The 21,327-nt window shown below is 43.9% G+C and overlaps 1 protein-coding gene across 2 annotated transcripts; it reads left to right on the top strand.

The window, feature by feature from the left end:
* The first annotated feature begins 4,725 nt into the window (after nt 1-4,725).
* On the top strand, nt 4,726-18,896 carry gpr179.S (G protein-coupled receptor 179 S homeolog). Of its 2 annotated transcripts, XM_041578702.1 has the most exons (12): nt 4,726-6,018; nt 8,835-8,943; nt 11,092-11,176; nt 11,426-11,610; nt 12,340-12,408; nt 12,629-12,738; nt 12,854-13,092; nt 13,752-13,890; nt 14,012-14,117; nt 14,383-14,529; nt 15,277-15,286; nt 16,050-16,135. In XM_041578702.1, exons 1-12 carry the CDS (start codon nt 5,030-5,032, stop codon nt 16,052-16,054), a joined length of 2,193 nt encoding a protein of 730 aa, XP_041434636.1. In that variant the 5' UTR covers nt 4,726-5,029; the 3' UTR covers nt 16,055-16,135. The 2 variants fall into 2 exon arrangements, with proteins under 2 accessions (XP_041434636.1, XP_018093500.2); XM_018238011.2 differs by lacking the exon at nt 15,277-15,286 and having other exon boundaries at nt 16,050-18,896.
* The last annotated feature ends 2,431 nt before the right edge of the window (nt 18,897-21,327 follow it).

The following is a 21,327-nucleotide window of genomic DNA, read 5'->3' as shown; positions in this document are numbered from 1 at the left end:
TGCTACTTTTTTATTCAGAAACCGTCAACTGGGGCAGGAGAGGAAAGCCGGGGACCACGGTGACAGGTTTGGGAAGGGAGCGGGTCTGGGCCGGCAGCGCCCACCATTTTTTTTCCCAGTCCAACCCTACTAGAGTTGGCCATACACTGAGAAATCCGCTCGTTTGGCGATGTCGCCAAATGAGCGGATCTCTCCCCAATATGCCCACCCTGAGGTGGGCGATATCATGTTTATCTGATTGTGGACCATAGGGCCCAATGATCGGATCATAACGAAGGGTAAACGGGCGGTCGGATCGCAGGACCACATCAACTCACGGATGCGGCCACGCTCCGATGGGATTTTTAACTTTTGGCCAGATATCGACTGGGAAAGCCCGTTGGAGGGCCAATAAGCTGCCGACTCGGTCTGTCGGCAGCTTTTATCGGCCTGTGTATGGCCAGTTTAGCTCCTCCACTCACACCATCAGGGGTATAGGGTATGATGCTTGGAGGACGGCCCTTGAGTTTAACCCTTGCAGTCCTCCATCCCTACAGGCTGCCCATCATTAACACGTGTACTGCACCACTGTGTATATGTGACCCTATACAATCAAGGACCTCTTATTTGCCCATTGTCTCAGAAGACCCGTCTGTAAATATGAGCAGGTTAATAAAGGTGGTCTTGGCGTTATGCATGAAATATCCCCTTTATTCTCTCCATCCATAACAAACAATGGCATTAGTAATACACAAGATTTGCAAGTACAGCTCCACCTAGTGTTGCGCTTCATTTAAAGTCTAGGGGGGAAATTCTTTAGAAAAGGGATGAAATAGGCCTGAATAAGAGGATTTGTTATGCAGCTTAATAAAGAATTGCTGCTGAATTTCATTCACATAACCTAGAGCAAAATCCAGGTTGTCCGGATCCCATCGACGCCCCAATAAAGTGCAGGACCTCAGCGCTGCTTAGTAGTTCAGTTCCAGGCAAGAAGCCTTTATGAATTTCATTATGGATTTGTAAAGAAGCAACAGTGTCAGATGTGTGTGGGATGCCTGTGTGTTCATTTGCAGGACTGGCGTAATATATCCACGGGAATGTACAGCAGTGTGTGATAATCTTTTGGGAAGTGTGTGTGTGTAGGGAAGTGTGTTTGTGATCAGAAATTATTACACATTGGGGAAAATCAGGCAAATCCAATCATCTGACCTTGGGACAGTGATCTGATCATACAACAGGCCTATGTAGATCTGGCCTCCAATAAGGCTCTGGCCTCCAATAGATATTTGGCTGATTCTTGTACAGGTGGAGCCCGTACAGGCCGTCAGAAGGGCCTCATACAGTAGCTCCATCTGGGTCTGAAAGGGCAGAGTAACAAAATTTATTGGGAGGAGTCCAGAGTTTATTGGGGATCCTGAATTCGTATTTTGGAACCAGGTCCATGGTCATGAAGTCACACCACTGCTGTAGCCAATGTGAACGAATACATACAATGAAATGAATGAATACATACAAACAATACACGAGAAGCAGAAATACCAAACATGGACAAAAGCATGCAGACACCCGTCTGTCCAACATTTCATGACCATTGCTGATGTAACAGCTTCTACTCATCTGAGAAGGCTTTGCACCACATGCTGGAACGTGGTTGAACATGGAGATTGGCAACGGATGGTGGGGATCAGGCCTGATTTAAAAGTTTGCCTACCTTGCCATCCCTGAAAACTTTCTTGTAGACCTCTATGAGAGCTTTCTGATCCTCCCCACTCTTTTAACATTTCTAATGGACTTTTTTGGATTCCATCACCTCTTTTCAATGAAGCTTAGACCTATGGCCAGCCGTCTCTAGTATTCACAACAGCCCCAAAATGACCCTGGCTGCACAATGGATCCTACCATCAGTATCTCTGAGTCCTCCTTGAGGAGCCAGCGCTTCAATAGAGGATCTCTCATGTGACCTGTCTCTTCTTTTTGATGATGGCCATTAGATTTCTAGGACTAATGGAGAAGACTACCAAGAATGCACTGCCATATGCAAAGCAGAAAAAGTCTTAGAAATCTTTTCCAAACATAATGTTAAACCCTGTTTGTATGGAACACAAAAATACAGAAGCTGAAGGCTAATAGCACACCATGCGTGAGAAAATGTAGATCCAGGCCTATGTGCAATGAGGTGGCATCTGCAAGTCCCTGGGCATGGACACAATGAATGGAGAGCTGTATCCTGAACTGCCCTAATCCCCATCACTCTTGAGGACAAAGACAGACAATACTAAATAGATCTTGTTTTCCTGCTGGGATCCCTCACCGGAGCTGGTGGAGTCAAGGGATGATGATAAGTCTTGGCTTGTCCAAGGCTGATAAAAGAGAAATAAAAGGTAATAATTCGGTGTGTTGGAGATGAGGAGACAACTTACAGATAAAGACACAGAGAGATGTCAGGCTCTTCATGGACACATCTGTGGCACATCCCTTGCTCCCCAGGCTTTCTCCACCATCTGTTCCTCCGCTCTCTCCACTCACACAAACGTTAATGGGAAGTGACACAAACAGAAAGACCATTATAGGCACAGCCTGCGGGAGACGGAACATGAACTGACTGGGGTTATTGCTGTTCACCCGGGCCAACGTATCTCCAGCCTACCACAAGATCAATAGTACTGTAACAGTTTGTCCACTTCACTCAGGGTCAAACCTCATCACCTTGATCCTCTTTATCAGAATGTCAATGAGCCCAGTACCACTGTCTTTATTCAAACTGTTGGATTATTGTACAATTCATTTCCTTTTTTTTTTTTTTTTATTATCATGATGTCTGTGGATCAGGTTGTCTAGAATTACTCTGCGTCAATCTGTCCTTTCAAGCCTCTATCGATGAGATTCTCTAATTGTCTTGATGGCATTAAATCTTCTTCTACCATAACTTCTAAGTGGGTCAGGTCTTCTGCATGTGTAACTCTCCAATACCGAGATGCATAAAATAAATAAACAAGTTTTACTGAGATGAATGAGTTTTCTGCTGATAATTTGTAGTCCTTGGGTCTGTCTGGTTGGACATCTCTGGTTCTTTGTGATGGTCAAAGCTAACATTATATACAACTGATGATTGTATGGGTTTGTGAGGGACAATGCATTCTCTAGTGTTATATATTGTGGGAAATCATTGGAATGGCATATGATTTTTAGAGGCGGAGGTATTGAATGTAGCGTCAAGCAGGTATCCACGTGTGTTTTATTCACAGCAGGGTTTTCCTACAAACGCACACTTTTCAATTCACACGATGCAGAAGATAGAATGTAGAGCATACTGTAGCTTTGGTATCTATTTCAGGTGTTTGGGTACTGGGGGTGCTCATTCTGGATACATTTTAGATACATTTATCCTTCTGAACCACAAAAAAAAAAAAGTCCAGCTTCCGAGGTGGAAGAACAGCTGAAGGTCAAATACAGCAAATGTTTTATATATCTGTATATAAAACCTAGGGGGCTTACCTATAACTCACCAATAACTATGGGCCACTGGGCCTGGGAAAGAAATTAGGGTGCACACACACACACATATCCATATATTTGGAACATTTTGTGCATAAGGCAACTAAAAATGCCCACCCAGTCCATATATTGCAATATATTCAAGCTGACCAACTGCATCAAAGTCATCCCTGGTCTGGTCAGTCCTACACTCACTACATATATATATATATATTTATTTATTTATTTTTTTTGTTCTGGATGGTTACATAAATGTGTCTGAGTGCCCTAGATTTGCTTCTAGTTATCTAATGGCCTAGACATGTGGAGTACTTATTATTATGGTAATGCTGCTTAGCAGACGCACACATGTTGATGCATGCCCATGTACTTATGTAGATATGTGTATGTATGTCGGCAGTTGCATGGTACCCAGACTGATGCTGGTGAGAGAGGGGGCAGGGTTTGGTTGCCATCCTCGGTTGCCATGGAGCTCCATCCAGGGTGTGACGACACAAGCTGCATCTCTTCTACAGGGGAGAAAAAGCAGAAGCCGATACTCCCTGTTCACACCACACACACACGGCTTGCATCCGGCACAGGACATCTCCCCATCTCCCGCACCCTCACTGAGCATCACTTTGGCTGCCTGCTGTCTCCACCTCTACACTCACTGTCACCTCTCACTGCCACCTCTTGCCGCCTGCCTCCCTCCTACCCAGGAAAATCCATTCCAACCTCCCTGCATTTCCCTAGCACTTCTTCCATTAGAATTAGCACCCACTCTCACACATACGCACACACACAGCCTGGGTAGGATATCTGCTTCTCATCCTCATCTCCTCACTGTGCACATCTGCTCATCTTGAAACACCACCAGCACTGACTGCTGAGCTTCCACTTTGTCCCACAACTTGCACTTCCCAGTGACTCCCCATAGGAGCATCACCCCCCATACACTTCCAGAGGGCAACACCTATGCCCATAATTCACAAGGCATTCTATCTTTCCCTGCTCTGCACTGAGCCTACCAACTGTCAGCTGCCAATCTCCCCCCTCCGCATCTCAGCTTCTCCCTTGTTTCCAGTCTCTCCTCCCTTATCCTGGAACCTTTCCATACATCTTCCCTTCTGTTCTTGAATACCTGGGTCTATTGATGAGGGCAGGGATTAGGCAGAAGCGGGCACAGGGCAGGGGGCAGAGCCAGCGACAGACTGGGGAACTAAGTGACGCACATATATCCAGATCAAAAACAGAAAGAAAGGAGGGATTCAGGAGCAGTTAAAGAGGTAGACTGGGAAGGGAGATCTGAAAAGGAGATAAAGAGAGGATTATAGTGGGGAAAGAGCATTTGTGTGCAGTATATTTATTGCGAGAGCACATGGGAGATGGTAGCAGGGTGGCATGAACAGGGAGGATTCATCGCAGAGTTCCTCTGATGTAGATTATTCATATCTTCGCTGGCAGCTGGCCCATCTGTGAAATGGATGGATCATATTCATCACTGCGGGGCCCAAGTCTAATCCTACATCTCGCAGGGAGGATATCCCTTGTGTAATCTCGCTCAGAAGAAGAAATGGCAGTGCTGTGGTGGTTACTTCTCTGGTGCCATCATGCCCAGCAGATAGTCCATGCCAACGAGAGCACCTCATGGACAACAAATGCTAAGGAGTGGATGCCAGCACCAACACCCACTCCACCATCCACAACTTCAAATGACTCACCCAGCACCTTGTTTCCTTCCTCTGTTTCTACCTTAGCAGTCTCTGTCCCAGCAGACTCTTCACCTTCTATAGAATCCACATCATCTCTTCATGCTTCTCTTCCTTCTCCCCCTTCTACCTCTTCCACCTCTTTTCCAATGACTTCTCTGTCCCCTTCCCCTGATATAGACCCAGTCGATGATGAAGGCAGCAAAGCCGCTCTAAACTTTCTCCACTCAGGGGACCATATTTTGCTTTCAGAAGCCAATTGTTCAAAAAGTTTTGAGCTCACTGAACTGCAGGGACTCCCACCAGAGACAGTTCTTTCCCACCTTAGGGGACCACGAGATTCTCTGCTCCATGCCACCAACTTCCTCAATATGATTTTCCAGGCCAGTGACATGCGTGAGTCAAGCATAAAAGAGGACATGGAGTGGTACCATGCTTTGGTAAGGAGTCTGGCAGGTGGACACCCACACATTCGACGTGCCCTGCTTTCCCTCACTGCACACCCTATGTCCTCCAAGCCCCTGCTGCTTCTTCAGGCCACAAAGAAAGGCCATGAGATTCTTCTTCAAGATCTCTCTTCTGATTTCCACCATGGAAGGCACAAAGGGAACTTGGGGTCATGGGACAATTCCCATGCCAGTCCCTCCTTGACTAAAGCCATTCTTTTGAATGACCTCCGAAGCCTTGACACACCAAAATGGAGCAGAGGGGACAGCTACATTGTAGACCATAGCCATGTGCGGTGGACCAAACCTTTCCTGGAATGCGAGGGGGGACACTTTTTGCAAGGATGGATAACCTCCCTCTCAGCAGCATTCTATGGGCTGAAGCCTGATCTAAGTCCAGAGTTTAAGTAAGTGAGCTAACTGCCATCTATATTGGTGGGGGTGGATGTCTGTGGGCAACAAATACCATGGAAGGGAACAAAATTGATCAGTAAGGGGGGGGGCAGAATACAATGCAAATTTCTATTTCTACAGCAAATTGAAATCAATGTTTGTAACTCACAAGCGCTGTGTAATAATAACAAAATACTATTGTGCAAAGAAAGGACATTTGTGAGCAAGGTGCCTCCTCTGATACATGTGCAATGTCTGTGCCAATGATACTGCGTGGTTTTTAATCTGCAGAGAATGACATTATCTGGGTCAATCCATCCATTAAAACATCTGTAATATAAGAATCACTCATCTGGTGATTATACAAAAATAGCAGCTCATAGACTGCCCCCTGTTTGCCTTTATAAACAACTGTTAATTTATAAACTCACCATTGGTGCCCTGTTGCCTTCCCATCCTCTCACCTTCCCTCTCTCTTTCCTCCCCCTCACATTAGTCTCTCACACACTCATGTCTGTATCAGTCACATCCGCCCTCAAACTGAGCAGCTGTTAAGCCAAAAATCTCTCCAGGCGGCACAATGTGAGCAGATGGTCCTGGGTGCCAGCGCTTAACTGCATTAGTACTTTCCTGCCTTAGTCTCACTCCTCCTCACTTACTAGATACGGCCAGAAGGTTCTTCTATTTCTCACGCCTGTTATAGTCTGACTTTAATTACCAACAACTCTCCAGTCTTTAGTAGTATCCACTCAAATCTTATCTTCACCATTACCCATGCCCTACTCCGTCTCTGCCCTCTAATCCAGCTTTTACCCTTATGAACATGATCATACCTTTCATATAAGGTCCTCTCCTATAAAGCCCTTCATATCTCCATAATGTTCTACATTTATATCCTTGTATATTCCCCCATAATGTCCTCTTTATCCTGCCATGACCCTTCAGTACCTTTAGGTCCTCAACTCACCACATATACTGCCTGCAAACATTGCCATCCTATATACCATGCTCTCACCCATCAATACCTTTGTATCTTTCTCCCTGTGATCTCTACTTTCATATATCAAGCCCACTTGTTTTAGCCGTAGCACTACTAGATGTTAAACCACATGAAAAGTCAATGCAACTGTAGGACTGCATTGGAAGTACAAGAGAAATCAGAGAATGTTTTTTTCTCTGCATAATAGATCCTATACAGTATTTGTATATGCACTGTATATCTATATGTAGATAAAACATTCTTTGTGGGAAACAGATATACTGAGCTTCTAGGGCCACACGTAACGTGGCCATAGACGCAGAGAACGAGCGGATCTCTCCCCGAAATGCCCACATTGAAGTGGGCGATATCTGGCTGATCCGATCGTGGGCCCTAGAGCCCAACGATCGGATCACAATGCATTCAAAATGGGTGGTTGGATCGCGGGACCGCATACACGTATAGGTGTGGATGGGATATTTTAACCTGCCCAATCGAGATCTCCCCGACTTTCGGCCAGATATCGATTGGGGAAGCCTACCACACGGACTCGGTCTGTCAGCAGCTTTTATAGGCCCATGTATGGTGACCTTTAGTCCACAGATGTTGGTTTTGGGAAGGACAAAGGGACCTTTAGTTGCTCCTATTGTAAGAACTCCCTCATCACATGCATTTGTCACCTTTTATCCTTCCCTGATAATCAGTTACTACTAAAAGCTTTATTATAGCTCTATTTTCGGTACCAAGTAAACAACCTTCCATGGCATTCAGTGTAATGTTACGCAGGAGCTATTGGAAGTCAATACAAGCCATTATTCTGATCAAGTTCTCATGAGTCTATGGAGCAGCCTTTCCTCTAAGCTTTACCCTTTCCTATTATTCTGGTATTTCTCTCCCTGGTGCCGTAAGGGAATTGTGAATTCTCAGTGCCTCTGTGTTCTTGTCTGAGGTTACAACCTTAGAGCCCCCGGAAGAACAACATATTGAAAAAAATTAGGCTAGTCCAATGAATTTAACCTTTAAAGGCTTCGAGACCTAAAGCATATTATTCAGCTCTGCATCCACGAAACTTGATTTTGCAAGATTTATTGCCTTTATACCTTTGCAGACATGCATATCTTCTAATTGGCAGCCCTCACCAACTCTCTACGTCCAGCCTTTATTCCCTTGCAGAAAATGGCTTGAGATCCAGAGTCTAGAACAAGGGTCCTCACCTCAACTTTTTTGGGGCTTTTGGGTTCCCTCTATACAATGCTGATTGTTGGTAGATTGTTATTAAATGTAAGTGGGGCACAGGATTCTGTGAAAGGAGTAATCAAGGCAAGTAGCTTGATTCAATCCTGTAAAAAAGCATTTCATATTAAGTTAGCTACTGTAAAATAGCAGTTAACAGGATTCTGTGAAAGGAGTGATCAAGACAAGTAGATTCTTAGCAATTCAGGAAGGAGCAGATTCTGTCCCGGAATGAAGCATTTTATATTAAGTTAGCTACTGTAAAATAGCAATGAACAAGATTCTGTGAATCCTGGATCAATTACACAAAGGTCCAGGAGGCCCCACTCAGGATCAATAAATAAATAAAACTATATTAGTACTGAAGATTGGGGCCATGTAAATATCATTGGGTATGACATATGCCTACTATATTAGAGTGCGCTATATTATCAGTGTACCTTTTCAAGTGTCAGGTGTTAAACAATCTACAAGACCCCCAAGCTAAAAAAGTCCAAAAAGCAAGCCTTTTGCATTCATATAAAGAGATCAGTGTGGACTTTCCTATGGAATTACCTATGATATGATTCTGTTATACATGTTTGATATGAACAATACCCGTCACTTTCTGTATCACAGGGGGACCTTACGTGTGGATGTGCAGCTGCTGAACTTGGGAATAGACCAATGTGCCAAAGGGTCGGCTTGGTTTGCAAACAGCCACAGCTGTGATGAGAACAGTACCCAGGTAAACGGGGCCCCCAAAAGGGATGGGGTATGTTGTCTCCTCACCCAGCTGCCCCTTGCTGTATATAGTGGCAAGAAATCTAAACACCAGAGAACAATTTACAGTTTTGGGGGCTGAGCGTTTATGAACACAACTGGAACTCATGCTCGGATTTGGCATCTTTTTTACACGGATGGGTCATCACCATGAACCATATTTAAAGGAGAAGGAAAGTCGTTTAGCACAAATGTTAGGTGACTCCAAGTGAATGTACCGACTTACCTGAAACCCAGGACCGGTGCTCCTATCAACAGAAAACTGCACCGGCCCGGGGTTATACCAGTGAGCACCACGGAGCTCTTCTCTTCTGGCTTCTTCTTGCTTCAAGTTTCCCGGGGCAGACGCATGCGCAGTAGAATGAAAAATTCGACTTTTTAGTTAAAGTTCGGCTTTTCGTTCTACTGCGCAGCCGCGAGAAGAAAGAAGAACCGGAAGAGGATGGCTCCGTGGTGCTCACTGGTATAACCTGGGCCGGTGCAGTTTTCTGCTGATAGGAGCACCAGCCCGGGGTTTCAGGTAAGTAAATACAATCACTTGGGGGTGCCTAACATTTGGCACCCCCAAGTGCTAAATGACTTTTCTTCTCCTTTAAAGGGAAGCGTCACAAGAAAACATGTTTGCCCTTTTACATCTCTTGCCTTGAACCACCATTTTGTGATGATCTGTGTGTCCCTCAGAGATCACCTAACCAGAAATACTAAACACTATGGGGCACATTTACAAAGCTCGAGTGAAGTATTTTTTTGGGTACTTCGACCATCGAATAGGCTACTACGACCTTCGACTTTGATTCGAAATAAAAATCGTTCGACTATTCGACCATTCGATAATTGAAGTACTGTCTCTTTAAAAAAAATACTTCGACTTCATACTTCGCCACTTTAAACCTACCGAGATGCAATGTTAGCCTATGGGGACCTTCCCCAGCACTTTTCTAAGCTTTTTTTGATCAAAGAAAAATCCTTAAAATCGTTCGTTCGATCGAAGGATTTGCACTAAATCCTTCGAATTCGATATTCGAAGGATTTAACTTAGAGGGTCGAAGGGTTATTAACCCTCAAAATTCAACCCTTGATAAATGTGCTTCTATCTGTAACAGGAAAAAGTGTGGAAGCAAAAGACAGAATTCTGTCTGTTAATTGGCTCATGTGACCTAAAAAGTATGGTTTGTTTGTGTGCACCGTGAATCCTACTATCCCAGGGGGCTGGCCTTATTTTTTAAAATGGCAGTTTTCTATTTATGATTACCCAATGGTACATCCTACTAAAAAAGTATATTATTATGAAAATGGTTTATTTACATGAAGCAGGGTTTTACATATGAGCTGTTTTATGCAATATCTTTTTCATAGAGACCTACATTGTTTGAAGGGTATAGTTTTCCTTTAAAACATAAACCCATAAGGGCAGGTGTACTTTGCAAAGCTTTTTAGCAGTGACGTACCTAGAGTGCGTTGGGCCCCCTGCAAAAAAAATCTTCAGAGGGGACCGGCTCACTCTGTACCCCATCCTCCTGCCCCATCCTTCTGCCAACTCCCTGCCCCCCTTCTCACCTACTGGTAAGAGAGTTTTTTGTTGTTAGTTATAGAGGAAGCAGACCCTGAAGTCTGGGCCCCCCTGTTCGTTGGGCCCCCCTGTGACTGTGGGGTCTGCTTCCGCTATCCTTACGCCATTGCTTTTTTAGTAGTAACTGATAAAGGAACAGTAAGGCTAATGTTTTTCTTTTAATCGTTTTTAATTGTGGACTTGCTTTCAGTTTAAAGACTAAGCATGACTGCAATGCATCGTGATTGAGCTGCCGGAAACCTATTGGAGGGGTTGAATATCTCTCACTTGGGCCTCAAATTAATGGGACACTCATCCCTAGGGGAATTTAATCTTGAAAACATTACAGAAAGCTGCATTAGCCCGATATTAAACATATCCGAAATTCTGACCCAAAATAATAATTTTGATGGTTCCTTATTTAACAAGGAACATACCAAGGCCATGCTTTATATATATCCTATAAGAATGCGGCGCAGACATGGCTATGTTGTGGCTGGAATGTGCAATGTTGGCAGTGACATGTAATTGGCATGTTCTGAGCTGCGTGTCCCCCCCACCCAGTGCATATCGGATGAAAACGACGGCTCCACCTTGGGCAGGTACCGATGCGTGTGCCAGCCTGGCTATTACAGGACACGCCATGAGGGTAATGTAACACTGTGTAAATATAGATATATGTATGTGTATATGTACCTAGATCTGTTTTATAAATGTAGTTCATAGACTCCTGAATATTATACCAATGTGTCAGTACATGTATATATACTTATGTCTATTATATGAAGTAGACATATACAGTGTATTTCCTTGTGTGTGTTTGTATAGAAGTGTCTGTATCCCATGGCAAAGAACTGAGTTGTAGTATTTATAGATGGTACTTATGACCGCCCCACAGGCTCAGAGATGTCTAACGTGGCTTGTCGGCCATGCAGTGAAGGCTGTGCAACGTGCGTGGATGGCAGCCCCTGCCTGGTGGAGGAGGACTGGGCCCTCCGGGTTACCGTACTGTCGGTGCAGGCTACGGGGATGCTGGTGGTGTTCCTGAGCATGCTGGTGTCTTACAACTTCCGCGACAGCAAAGTAAGTGTTTGGGGTTTATTTTTCCAGCAGTTTAGTTGGTTTTTGCGTTCTGGAATATGAAGAATTATCTGGTTGCTAGAGTCCCTCTTAGTCTAGCAACCGGGATGCAGTAGGAATAACAGATTAACAGAAAGTGATGCAACATAAAGCTGGCCATAGATGTTGAGATTTTTAAAAGATCCTGATCATGAAACCATGATCTTCTCAGAACGATCGTACGATCTTTACTATCAACTAAAAAGACCAATTTGCCAGGCAAACAAAGGGGAGCTGCTTGGCCCTGCAAACATAGATAGATTGTACTGGGACGACAAAGATTTTTTGACCTGCCCGATCAATTTCCTGACAGATGTCGGCCGAAAAATCGCAAGATGTGCGATCGTTCGAATCCCACTAACCGCACGATAATTTTGAAGGATCGGTCGGGCTTCCCTAAAATCGGTCGTTCTGCAAGAAGAATCGTCGCGTCTATGTGGCGCTTAAGTAGGGAAAAATGATCCTCCGAAGGAATCTGATTTTCAGTTGTTGCTGAGCAGTGTTGAGCCCAGCAACCACATTCCACTACATTTTTTCGGTTAAAAACCAAAAGAGCGAGAAAAGGAATATCAGATGGCAGTTGCTCATATCATTATCTTTGTCATTCCAAACATTAATGCTCGAATAACTTTCCTTTTAAACTGCTTCTGTCCTCACTGAACCCGTAACTCTGTCCGATGGTTCCTCCTGCAGAGAATCCGTGCATCTGGACTCGTCCTCCTTGAGACAATCCTTTTCGGGTCTCTGCTGCTCTACTTTTCGGTGAGTTACCCAAAGGCCATCAATTATTCTGTGCATGCCTGCTTTTTATCCTTTAAACCCAGATAGAGGACCATGGAACACAAGGAACATTCTCCACCAGCTTATTTCAGTCACTGGCAAAGAACCTCTGATCCGCCATGATCCTAGTTGTCTATGTGTATTGGTTAGACAGGTTGTGCAAAATCTCAGACCTAACAGAATGTTATTGCACCTCTTCCAGGTGTTCATCCTGTACTTTAAGCCCAGTGTTTTCCGGTGTTTTGTGCTGCGCTGGGTCCGCCTGCTGGGATTCTGTATTGTATATGGAACCATTGTATTAAAACTGTACAGGTGAGCATCATCTTCAAGCAATAACAGCCTTGGCAGCATGTTTTTATTCGCCTGCACATTATGCTGGGCTTTAAGCATGAGATAAAGGGGCATTATTTATAATCATTCCCCGCAGGGTCATGAAAGTGTTCCTCTCACGCACAGCTCAGCGGGTCCCCTACCTGACCAGCATGCGTTTGCTGCGCATGTTGTTTGTCTTCCTGCTGTTCTGCATTTGGTTCCTGGTGGGATGGACTCTGGGAACACTAGAGAACCTGCGGCGAGGCGTTCTGGTGGTGATCCGCACACAAACCCGAGAGGGCCTCGTCTTTTACACTTGCGACCATGACCGCTGGGATTACATGATGTCTATAGGTGAGAACCCCTTGGTGGGTTATCCATATACCTGTGAGGAAGCTGGAGTGCCATGACAACAGCTGGCTCACCTTAAACATGAAAGCCCAATGGTGCACAAAATCTGAATCTGAAAATCCAGCATCTCAGACCTGCCAGGTTGTATATAAGTCAATGGGAAAATTCCCTATACTATCTGGAAGTTTATGTGGTTTACGCTGGAATTCACCCGAAAATCCAACTATTTTGGACTTTTAGGGCAAAAATCAGAAAAATTCAGGCTTTCTGGGAAAAAGCCTGATTCGGGAAAAGACTCAGGAAAAATTGTATGATTCAGACTTTCGCTCAATTTCTTCGGGTTTGTTCCAGATCCGATTAAATTGTGCTTTTTTTTAAGTATAAAATAAGCTCCAATTGTGGCTTCTAGTTTGGTCAGACTTTTTAAATTAAAATAGAAAAATTGGATTTTGATAAATAAGGCCCCCAAGACAATAACCAATTTATTTTATTTTAATCGCTACCACTTCCATAATATATCCAATGACCTGGACTTGGACCAACTGTCATCAACAGAGCCCATAGATCCAGTATGAGCTTTTCCATCCTAACAATCTGGCTGAAAAGACATGACTAGTGACACCCAAATCTTGAATATATTAAAATATTTACCCTTTTCTCAGCCGAGGTGCTCCTTCTTTGCTGGGGAAGCTTCCTGTGCTACAGAGCCCGATCGATTCCTTCTGCATTTCATGAGCCTCGATATATGGGAATTGCAATCCACAATGAGATGATTGTCTCCGCTGCATTCCATGTGCTTCGGTGAGTGGAGAAATCCATTGCAGAGGTCACAATGTAGTCACTAGCACATAGGACTTTTCATGATGATGTTGATATAGTGCTCTCTGTGAAGCTCATTGATTCTTTGTCTCCTTTTCTCTAGATTTCTTATTGTTCCTTCGCTTCATCCAGATTGGACGTTGCTTCTGTTCTTTATCCATACACATGGGACGGTGACCATGACACTCATCCTATTGTTTGTGCCGAAGGTTAGTGTCCACTGGAAGTAGCGTAACGTGATGTTACTGGTCCCCACAGCAAATAAATTTTAGGGTCCGCAACATATCCAGAGATTTGTCATGTTTTAGCAATATATGTTGAAATCACTCATTATTTGGGTCTTGTGGGGCCCCTATACCTCCTGGGCCCCCAGATTCCTCTGTATTACACCCCTGTCCACTAGTTTACCGCCACTCTATGGTGATGGAGATGTGTGTGAGTATACACAGGTCATACTGAAAGGAAATTTGTTAGTTTCTACATGCAGGGGTTCCACCACGGGAAGAGATAGCAGCTGAAGTCTACGAGGATGAGCTGGACTTGAGACGTTCCCGCTCGAACCTTAATAGCAGTATCACATCAGCATGGAGCGAGCACAGCCTGGACCCCGATGACATCCGGGTGAGAATATGCAACCATGTTAGCTGTAGGAATCACACTTCATAGATAATGTAATATATTACCTTACTAAACTCGTCTTCTTTTACACTTGATGTTGCTTGGGTTACTGAGAATCTAAGATAGCTCATCCATGCCTATAAGGTTTATGAACCCCGATGCGCTAGCTCCTTGTTTCTTCTCTTCCGTGGAGGGCCCACTTTCTCAGCTATGTGGTCTCAGGGATCCTGAAACCACCCAGGGCAAGGGATAGTGCTTTTTCAGATTTACCCCCAATATAGTGAAGTAAATAAATGTCCTGGAAGGCTGGAACATGCAAGTGGTCCATTCTGCAGTAGGGCTTTTGTTCCTCCAGGATGAAGCATGTTTAGGAGATAATTTAGGTACTTGGTATCATATATTGAGACTGCATGTTTTTATAGGGGGCCCTTCCTCCTGCAGCCTTCACATGCTCTAGTATCCAATCAGCAGCTCCTTAGAGGGAAGATAAGGGAAACGGAAGAGGCTGCAGGAATATTAAGAGAAGGAGAGGTTACCCCATCACAGATTACCATGGGTATATAAAAGGTATATTAGGTATTTATTGGGCATCTAGTGTGCAGCTTCTAGTGTATAATGATATAGTGACATGTATTTCTTATAATTTAGACAATATTGTAGTGGTTCTAGTAGTGGTTATTTGAAATGAGTAACTAACAATTTAAGCACAAAAATCTGATGATGTGCCTTTGATTTCTATGCAACTCGCAGAACGTCGATGGTATGTAAAAAACAAACAAGCAAAAAACACCTTAACCGTTAAATCCTTTTTGCCTGTTTAAGCAAAATTGTCTATATATATATATATTGAATCTATGAAAATAGATAAATATAACCTGAATTAGTCCGAAGCCATCACGGTTTCAACTACATTCCTCTCACCCCTTGCATATCTCTCTTCTGCATGTCCGTTTCCAGAATTGCTGGTGATCCAGTCTCACAAAGAAGTCTTTACTGCCAATGTTAAAAAAAAAAAATCTGAATTATATAAGAAAAATATTATTCTGCTTGTTTAAAGTCATGTCTCCAGTAGGTTAAGGCAAACTTCTACATTAATGGCGACATCTCCAGTTGGGCCTCAGCCAATAACAGTTCCCAACAGCCCTTTCTTATTTCCATCACAGACTTATATGAAATCTAATATATTTAGCACCGTCTATATGTAATATCTGTGAGAGTGAGCTCTCAATGGCAGGGTCTCTGTTGAGCCCTAAGAAGCCTAGTCCAACTTTAGCCATTGGGCCATAATATCGTCTTGTAAAATAACTGCAGGCCCATGGTCCAAATGACCCTGCTTAAAAGATATTATAGAGGGCTTCCTTTATAAGATTTAAATCAAAGCATGTAAATACTTACATCTACATTTCACCTTTGTCTTGGAAACGGTCACCCATATAAATGTTTGCAACTTTAGTCTCTAAAATCAATGTGAGAAACACAATGTTCACATGGGTATTTTTATTTTCAATGTTTTCCATTCGCAGGATGAGTTGAAAAAACTCTATGCACAACTAGAAGTACACAAAACCAAAAAGATGACCATAAATAATCCTCACCTCCAGAAAAAACGTAGCTCCCGCCGAGGCATTGGCCGCTCCATCATGAGACGCATCACGGAAACCCCAGATTCTGCAAACCGACAGAGTGCCCGAGAGGATAAAGAGGGTTCCCCTGGCTCCGGCAGGGTTCAGCGGCAGAAGCAGCAAGATGGCGGCAGTGTTAAGTCGCGGGAAGAGTCACTGCGACAGAGGGTACTTTCTTTACGTAAGTCACACAGCACATATGACCATATGCAGGAATCCAAGGATGCTGGACAACCCTCCCCGCGCCTGGAGAATTCAACCCGAGATGCCTCACTACGGGATTCTCTAATGAGAAGGAATCTGGCCAGGAATGTCTCCATGCGTTCTCGTGGAGACTCTCTATGCCATGCCCCCCTGGTCTGTAAGTCCCTTAGTGCCCACAACCTACTGGCTGATAAAGCTCCACTCAGTATATGTCCTGGTCCCCTTCAAAAATCCCACAGTGTGATGGGCAACGCCAAGGGTCCACTAGTTGGAGCTGCCGAGATAGAACGGACCATGGAAGGAAGCAGGAACCCCCTTCTAGGTGGCAGCTTTGACAAAGCAGAGGTTTGCCCTTGGGAAGTGCAAGAGCTCCCTCCACCAACTGAAAGTCGTTCTCAGAAACATGTAACCTATGCTCCTGGTAAATGCAGTAGCTTAGACAGTTCACACAGTTCAGAAAAGACACATATTTCAAAGAAAAAAGGTGATATAAGTAGTAGTAAGCACCATAGTGTGGGAGGTGGTGAGGAAATCAAGAGCCCAAGCAATGATGGAAGTGAATATGGGCATTCACAAGGTGCCACCACTAAACAAGACCCAGATGATCCTTGCTCCATTTCAGTAAAACCTGGCACAGGTTCATTAGCTTCAGATGAGCTGAAAACAAAGGCACCAAGCCTAAAAAGCAGAGACAACAAAGCAGACTGTGCAGATACCTTAAAACCACTCCATAAGGGCACCCTGAAAAGCCTAGTCTTGGCAGTCAGAGCATTTAAAGTGAAAGAGCTGAAGGATAAGGGCAAACAGCATGCCAGTGCAGAAGGTAGCCCCTTAAAGCACAAGATGGAAGAAATTTGCCCATGGGAGACAGAATCGAATGATGGCGATTATAAGAATCAAAAACCAGTTGCTCTAAATTTGCCAGAGGAAGGATCATTGCGTACCCCTCCCCGGCAGGTAGCATACAAATCCAACAACAGTAAAGAGGAGACGGCTTCTCCAAGTCAAATCACCAAGGAGGCTACACCTATCAGAAAGCTGGAAAGGATGAGCCAGTTGAGAGAGGCAGTCTGCCCCTGGGAGAGCATGGAGAATGTTCCACACAAATCCAACAGTGTAGAAAGTAGAAGAAGCGAAATATGCCCATGGGAAAGTACAGACAGTGAGGGCCCCGGAGGTCTTCTCAGTCAGTCAGGGAGCAGCCTATCCTTCCACACCCCAAGTACCAAGGGGGTAAAGGAACAGAATGAGGGTGAATGGGAGAGAGAACAGAGAAGTCAGAAAGCAGACATATGTCCATGGGAAGTGGGACAGGTAAAAGATCCAAAAATAGAAGATTGGAAAGCCAAGAAATCAGTGAGCTTGAAGGAACAAATTTGTCCCTGGGAAGATGCAAAAGAGGAAAAGCTGAGATCAGAGATTTGCCCATGGGAAACTAGTGATGTGGAAAGTGTGCCTTTGGGGGGCATCAGTGGGCGGAGTCTGGCAATAAAATTAGAGGAGCTGGGTAGGCAGAGGGATGCAATCTGTCCATGGGAAAGTGAAGAGTCAGGAGGTTCTCCTGGTACAATCAGTCAGTCACAAAGTAAAACGTTTAATGCAGGCCCAGTCAAGTCTAAGACTTCAGATAGCTTGGATTTGGAGGCACATAGGGGGGAAATATGTCCTTGGGAGAGTCTAGATTCAGAAGGGACACCCGCAGTTATGAGCCAGTCCCAAAGCCACACTTGGGAGCCAGCAAACAAAGAGTCAGGAGAATGTTGTCCTAAGATGTCCCCTCAGACCAACAAGCCATGCCAGGGCAGAATGTACAAGTCACAGAGTAAGCAGAATTCTCTTTGCAGCTTGTCCAGCGAGGATACACAGCCATTATCAAAAATCTTAAGCAAAAGTGAAGGCCGGATTGGTGACCTGTACTCTCCAGCAACGTCTGTGCAACACACCAAGCGCTGGCAGCACTCTCTGAGGGAACAAAGCTCTGGTTGCACTAGAGAGCTGACATTTTCTGTCTCCAACCAACAAGGGCACATTGAGCAAAGTACAGCCGCAGGAGGGGGCCAAGACACTGGCAAGCTGGCAGATATTTGCCCTTGGGATGTTCAAGAGAAGCCCACTGAGAACCAGGCCAACACCAGGAAAGCAGAGGTCTGCCCCTGGGACTTTAAATAACTAAACCCCTATCACTAAACGGAGTGCTGCAGAAAAAAGGCAAATGTAAATATGTGGGTTTTTAGGGTGCTTTCTGAGAACAATACAGAAAGTTTATAGGGTGATATAATATGCACATAAATCAAGTATATTGCATTTTACAAGGGGAATAAATAACTCTAATAATGATAGGTAAATATGTTGAGAAATAAAGTTATTTCGCTGAAATTACTTTACAGTCAGAAATGAATAGGAAGTTACAGGTTGAAACGCATCCTTTGTCTGTGGTAAGAGCTCATCAAAATAAAATGATCCTATCTCTTTATACGGTTTGCCTTCAGATTTGTGAACAATTCTAATGCCGAACAGAGACAATAAAATATTTGTACACTTAAATGGTTGCCAGTGTCATTCGGTAATATGTTACCATCACCTCCACTCAATAACAGCACAGCATGTGCTAAAAACCTGACTTGTAACAAGCACAATTACTCCGAGGGGACCCACAATTACAAGGAGGGCTAGTAACCCATAGCAACCACTCTGTAGATGGAATTTATTCTGACCAGACCTGGGCACATTTAACGTTTTATTACAAAACGCCACATTGATATTATTTTTATCTACTCAACCTGAGTTTTCTGGCTACCGTTGATCTATGACTCTATATAAATGGATTTAGAGATTTTTTACTGATGGTTAAACACACCTGCTTCCAATTTCTCTGGCCTAGTTAGTGCACTGCACCATCCATACATGCCAGATTTACTTAGCATTGTATTCAGTTCAATGACTTTTAACAAGCTAGAAATCTGCATTTGAATGGAGAAGAAGAAAAAGTATGTTATTGAAGTCCAATGTTGCTTTTGCTTTTATTCCTTTAGTGGCTCCTTAGGAGAATTCTGGGAGTTTAAGCTGCTTCCAAGGGAGGAGGTGCACAGGTCCGGACTGAGAATTAAAATAGGCCCTGGTATTTCAGGTACATAGAGGCCCAAACAGCCCCCACCAGCCCACTAAATAGTGACTTTCTATGTGACCTTATAGCAGCCCCTCTGGCATTTGCCAGAACCCACAGATTGCCAGTCCGGGCCTGGAGGTGCAGTACTATTTGTACCAATACTTGGGGACAGGTTCTGTCTTTTGAAAGCTGATATCATCCAACTCCTGATACGGCTTCAGCTGTGGTCCTGGTAGTAGTACAGTCTGCAATACGAGAAGAAAAAAAAAAGATGTATGAAACATATTGTGGTTCCAATGTCAAACCCAAGCTCTTTCCTTTAAATACCTTTACAATGGGCTCTTTGGGGGGTGCCCAAGAAGGAGCAATTTTGCCATGCATTTTCCATGTTCCATAGGGATTCACCATGAATCCTGCTGAAAAAAGCCGAACCGAATCCTGGATTCCGTGTATCCCTAAAAATAATGGCTATGTTGGGTCATAAAATTCTCTTGGAGGGTCACATATAGCCCACAGGCCTCCAGTTGGACAGCCACAAGCTAGACCGTTTTATTTATCTTCCTCCACAATTTTCCATGAAAGACTTTATTGATCCATAGCAGGACTTACGCCAGCTGAGAAGCCGCAGTCTGTTTCAGCTGCTGAGTTCTCTGAATTAGACCTTCCTCGGAGAGTGAGGACAGGAGGTCATCTCCATCAGGAGGAATATAGGGGTCAAATATGCCAGAGAGAATAATAGGGGGAACTGTTATAAATCTTATCTCTCAACATCACAAATAACCACTCCAGCTTTTTGTGCTTTTTTTTATCATGTCATCCATTGCTCATACCGGCTGACGGTGTAAAGTATCTCTTTTTGGTCCTCGTGAGGCAAAACTAAAACAGGTGCTGCCATCCGGGCTGGGCAGAGGATTGAAGCTCATTCCTGCAGGGGAAGAATTGTAAGTAAACTGGCATATGGATAAGGCAAACTTTATCTAGTTGTCACATGGTGCCGTTCATTAAAATGTTACATGTGTAACTCCAGCAGGTCATGGCACTAAAAGACAAAGGTTCCTTATTTTATTATATTTGGAATAAATATTTAGACACACTGGACTCCCAGAAACAACACAAACCATTACCCCACGTTTGTTACAGTAAATGGTAAGAAGCCTCTTAAAGGACCCCACTTACAAACTGATGGATCAGGTGTGAAGGAAATGAACTTGCCTCCTCCTCTGTCTCCACTTGGAAAAATACATTATATTACTCTAAAGTCATAGAATCTGATAATACCCTCTTGCCTGCTATCTCTCTCTTTCGCTCTACCATTGCTTTCTCCTCCTCTGCTATTTCTTTGCTTTCTTATTTAAAAGGATTCTGCCATGATTTTTATGGTGTAGTTTTTATCTCTAAATTACACTGTTTATAATGAAAATAATTCACTCTACCACATACAACAAGCTTTCAGAAAGAGCCAGCACTTTAGGATGGAACTGCTTTCTGGCAGGCTGTTGTTTCTCCTACTCAATGTAACTGAATGTGTCTCAGTGGGACCTGGATTTTACTATTGAGTGCTGTTCTTAGATCTACCAGGCAGTTCCTGTACCAATCATTTGGAATAGATATTATTATATTCAGTCATTTTCACAGTCTTATCTCATAACATGTATACAGGGGATATAAAAACATACAGCATTTTATGAAGTATTATCAACACACTCACTATGCGGACAGGCAAAGCCCCACTTGTTACCAGGGCAGGCAATAAAGCTACTACAAGTATGGGATCTGTTATCCGGAAACCCGTTATCCAGAAAGTTCCAAATTACGCAAAGGCCATCTCCTATCAAGGGTTGTGTAATGCACTAGAATGGCTAATTCTAA

The sequence above is a fragment of the Xenopus laevis genome, chromosome 9_10S (genome assembly GCF_017654675.1).
Source record: "Xenopus laevis strain J_2021 chromosome 9_10S, Xenopus_laevis_v10.1, whole genome shotgun sequence".
Classification (NCBI taxonomy): domain Eukaryota; kingdom Metazoa; phylum Chordata; class Amphibia; order Anura; family Pipidae; genus Xenopus; species Xenopus laevis.
Note: the sequence above shows the minus strand (reverse complement) of the source record. Positions and strands in the feature narration are given on the sequence as shown.

Bases quoted from the DNA above. Each gene is read 5' to 3' on its own strand.
- gpr179.S (XM_018238011.2), top strand. From the start codon at position 5,030: ATGGCAGTGCTGTGGTGGTTACTTCTCTGGTGCCATCATGCCCAGCAG. The intron at 13,093-13,751 runs GTGAGAACCCCT...CCCTTTTCTCAG, and splicing joins GGATTACATGATGTCTATAG to CCGAGGTGCTCCTTCTTTGC. The intron at 13,891-14,011 runs GTGAGTGGAGAA...CCTTTTCTCTAG, and splicing joins GCTGCATTCCATGTGCTTCG to ATTTCTTATTGTTCCTTCGC.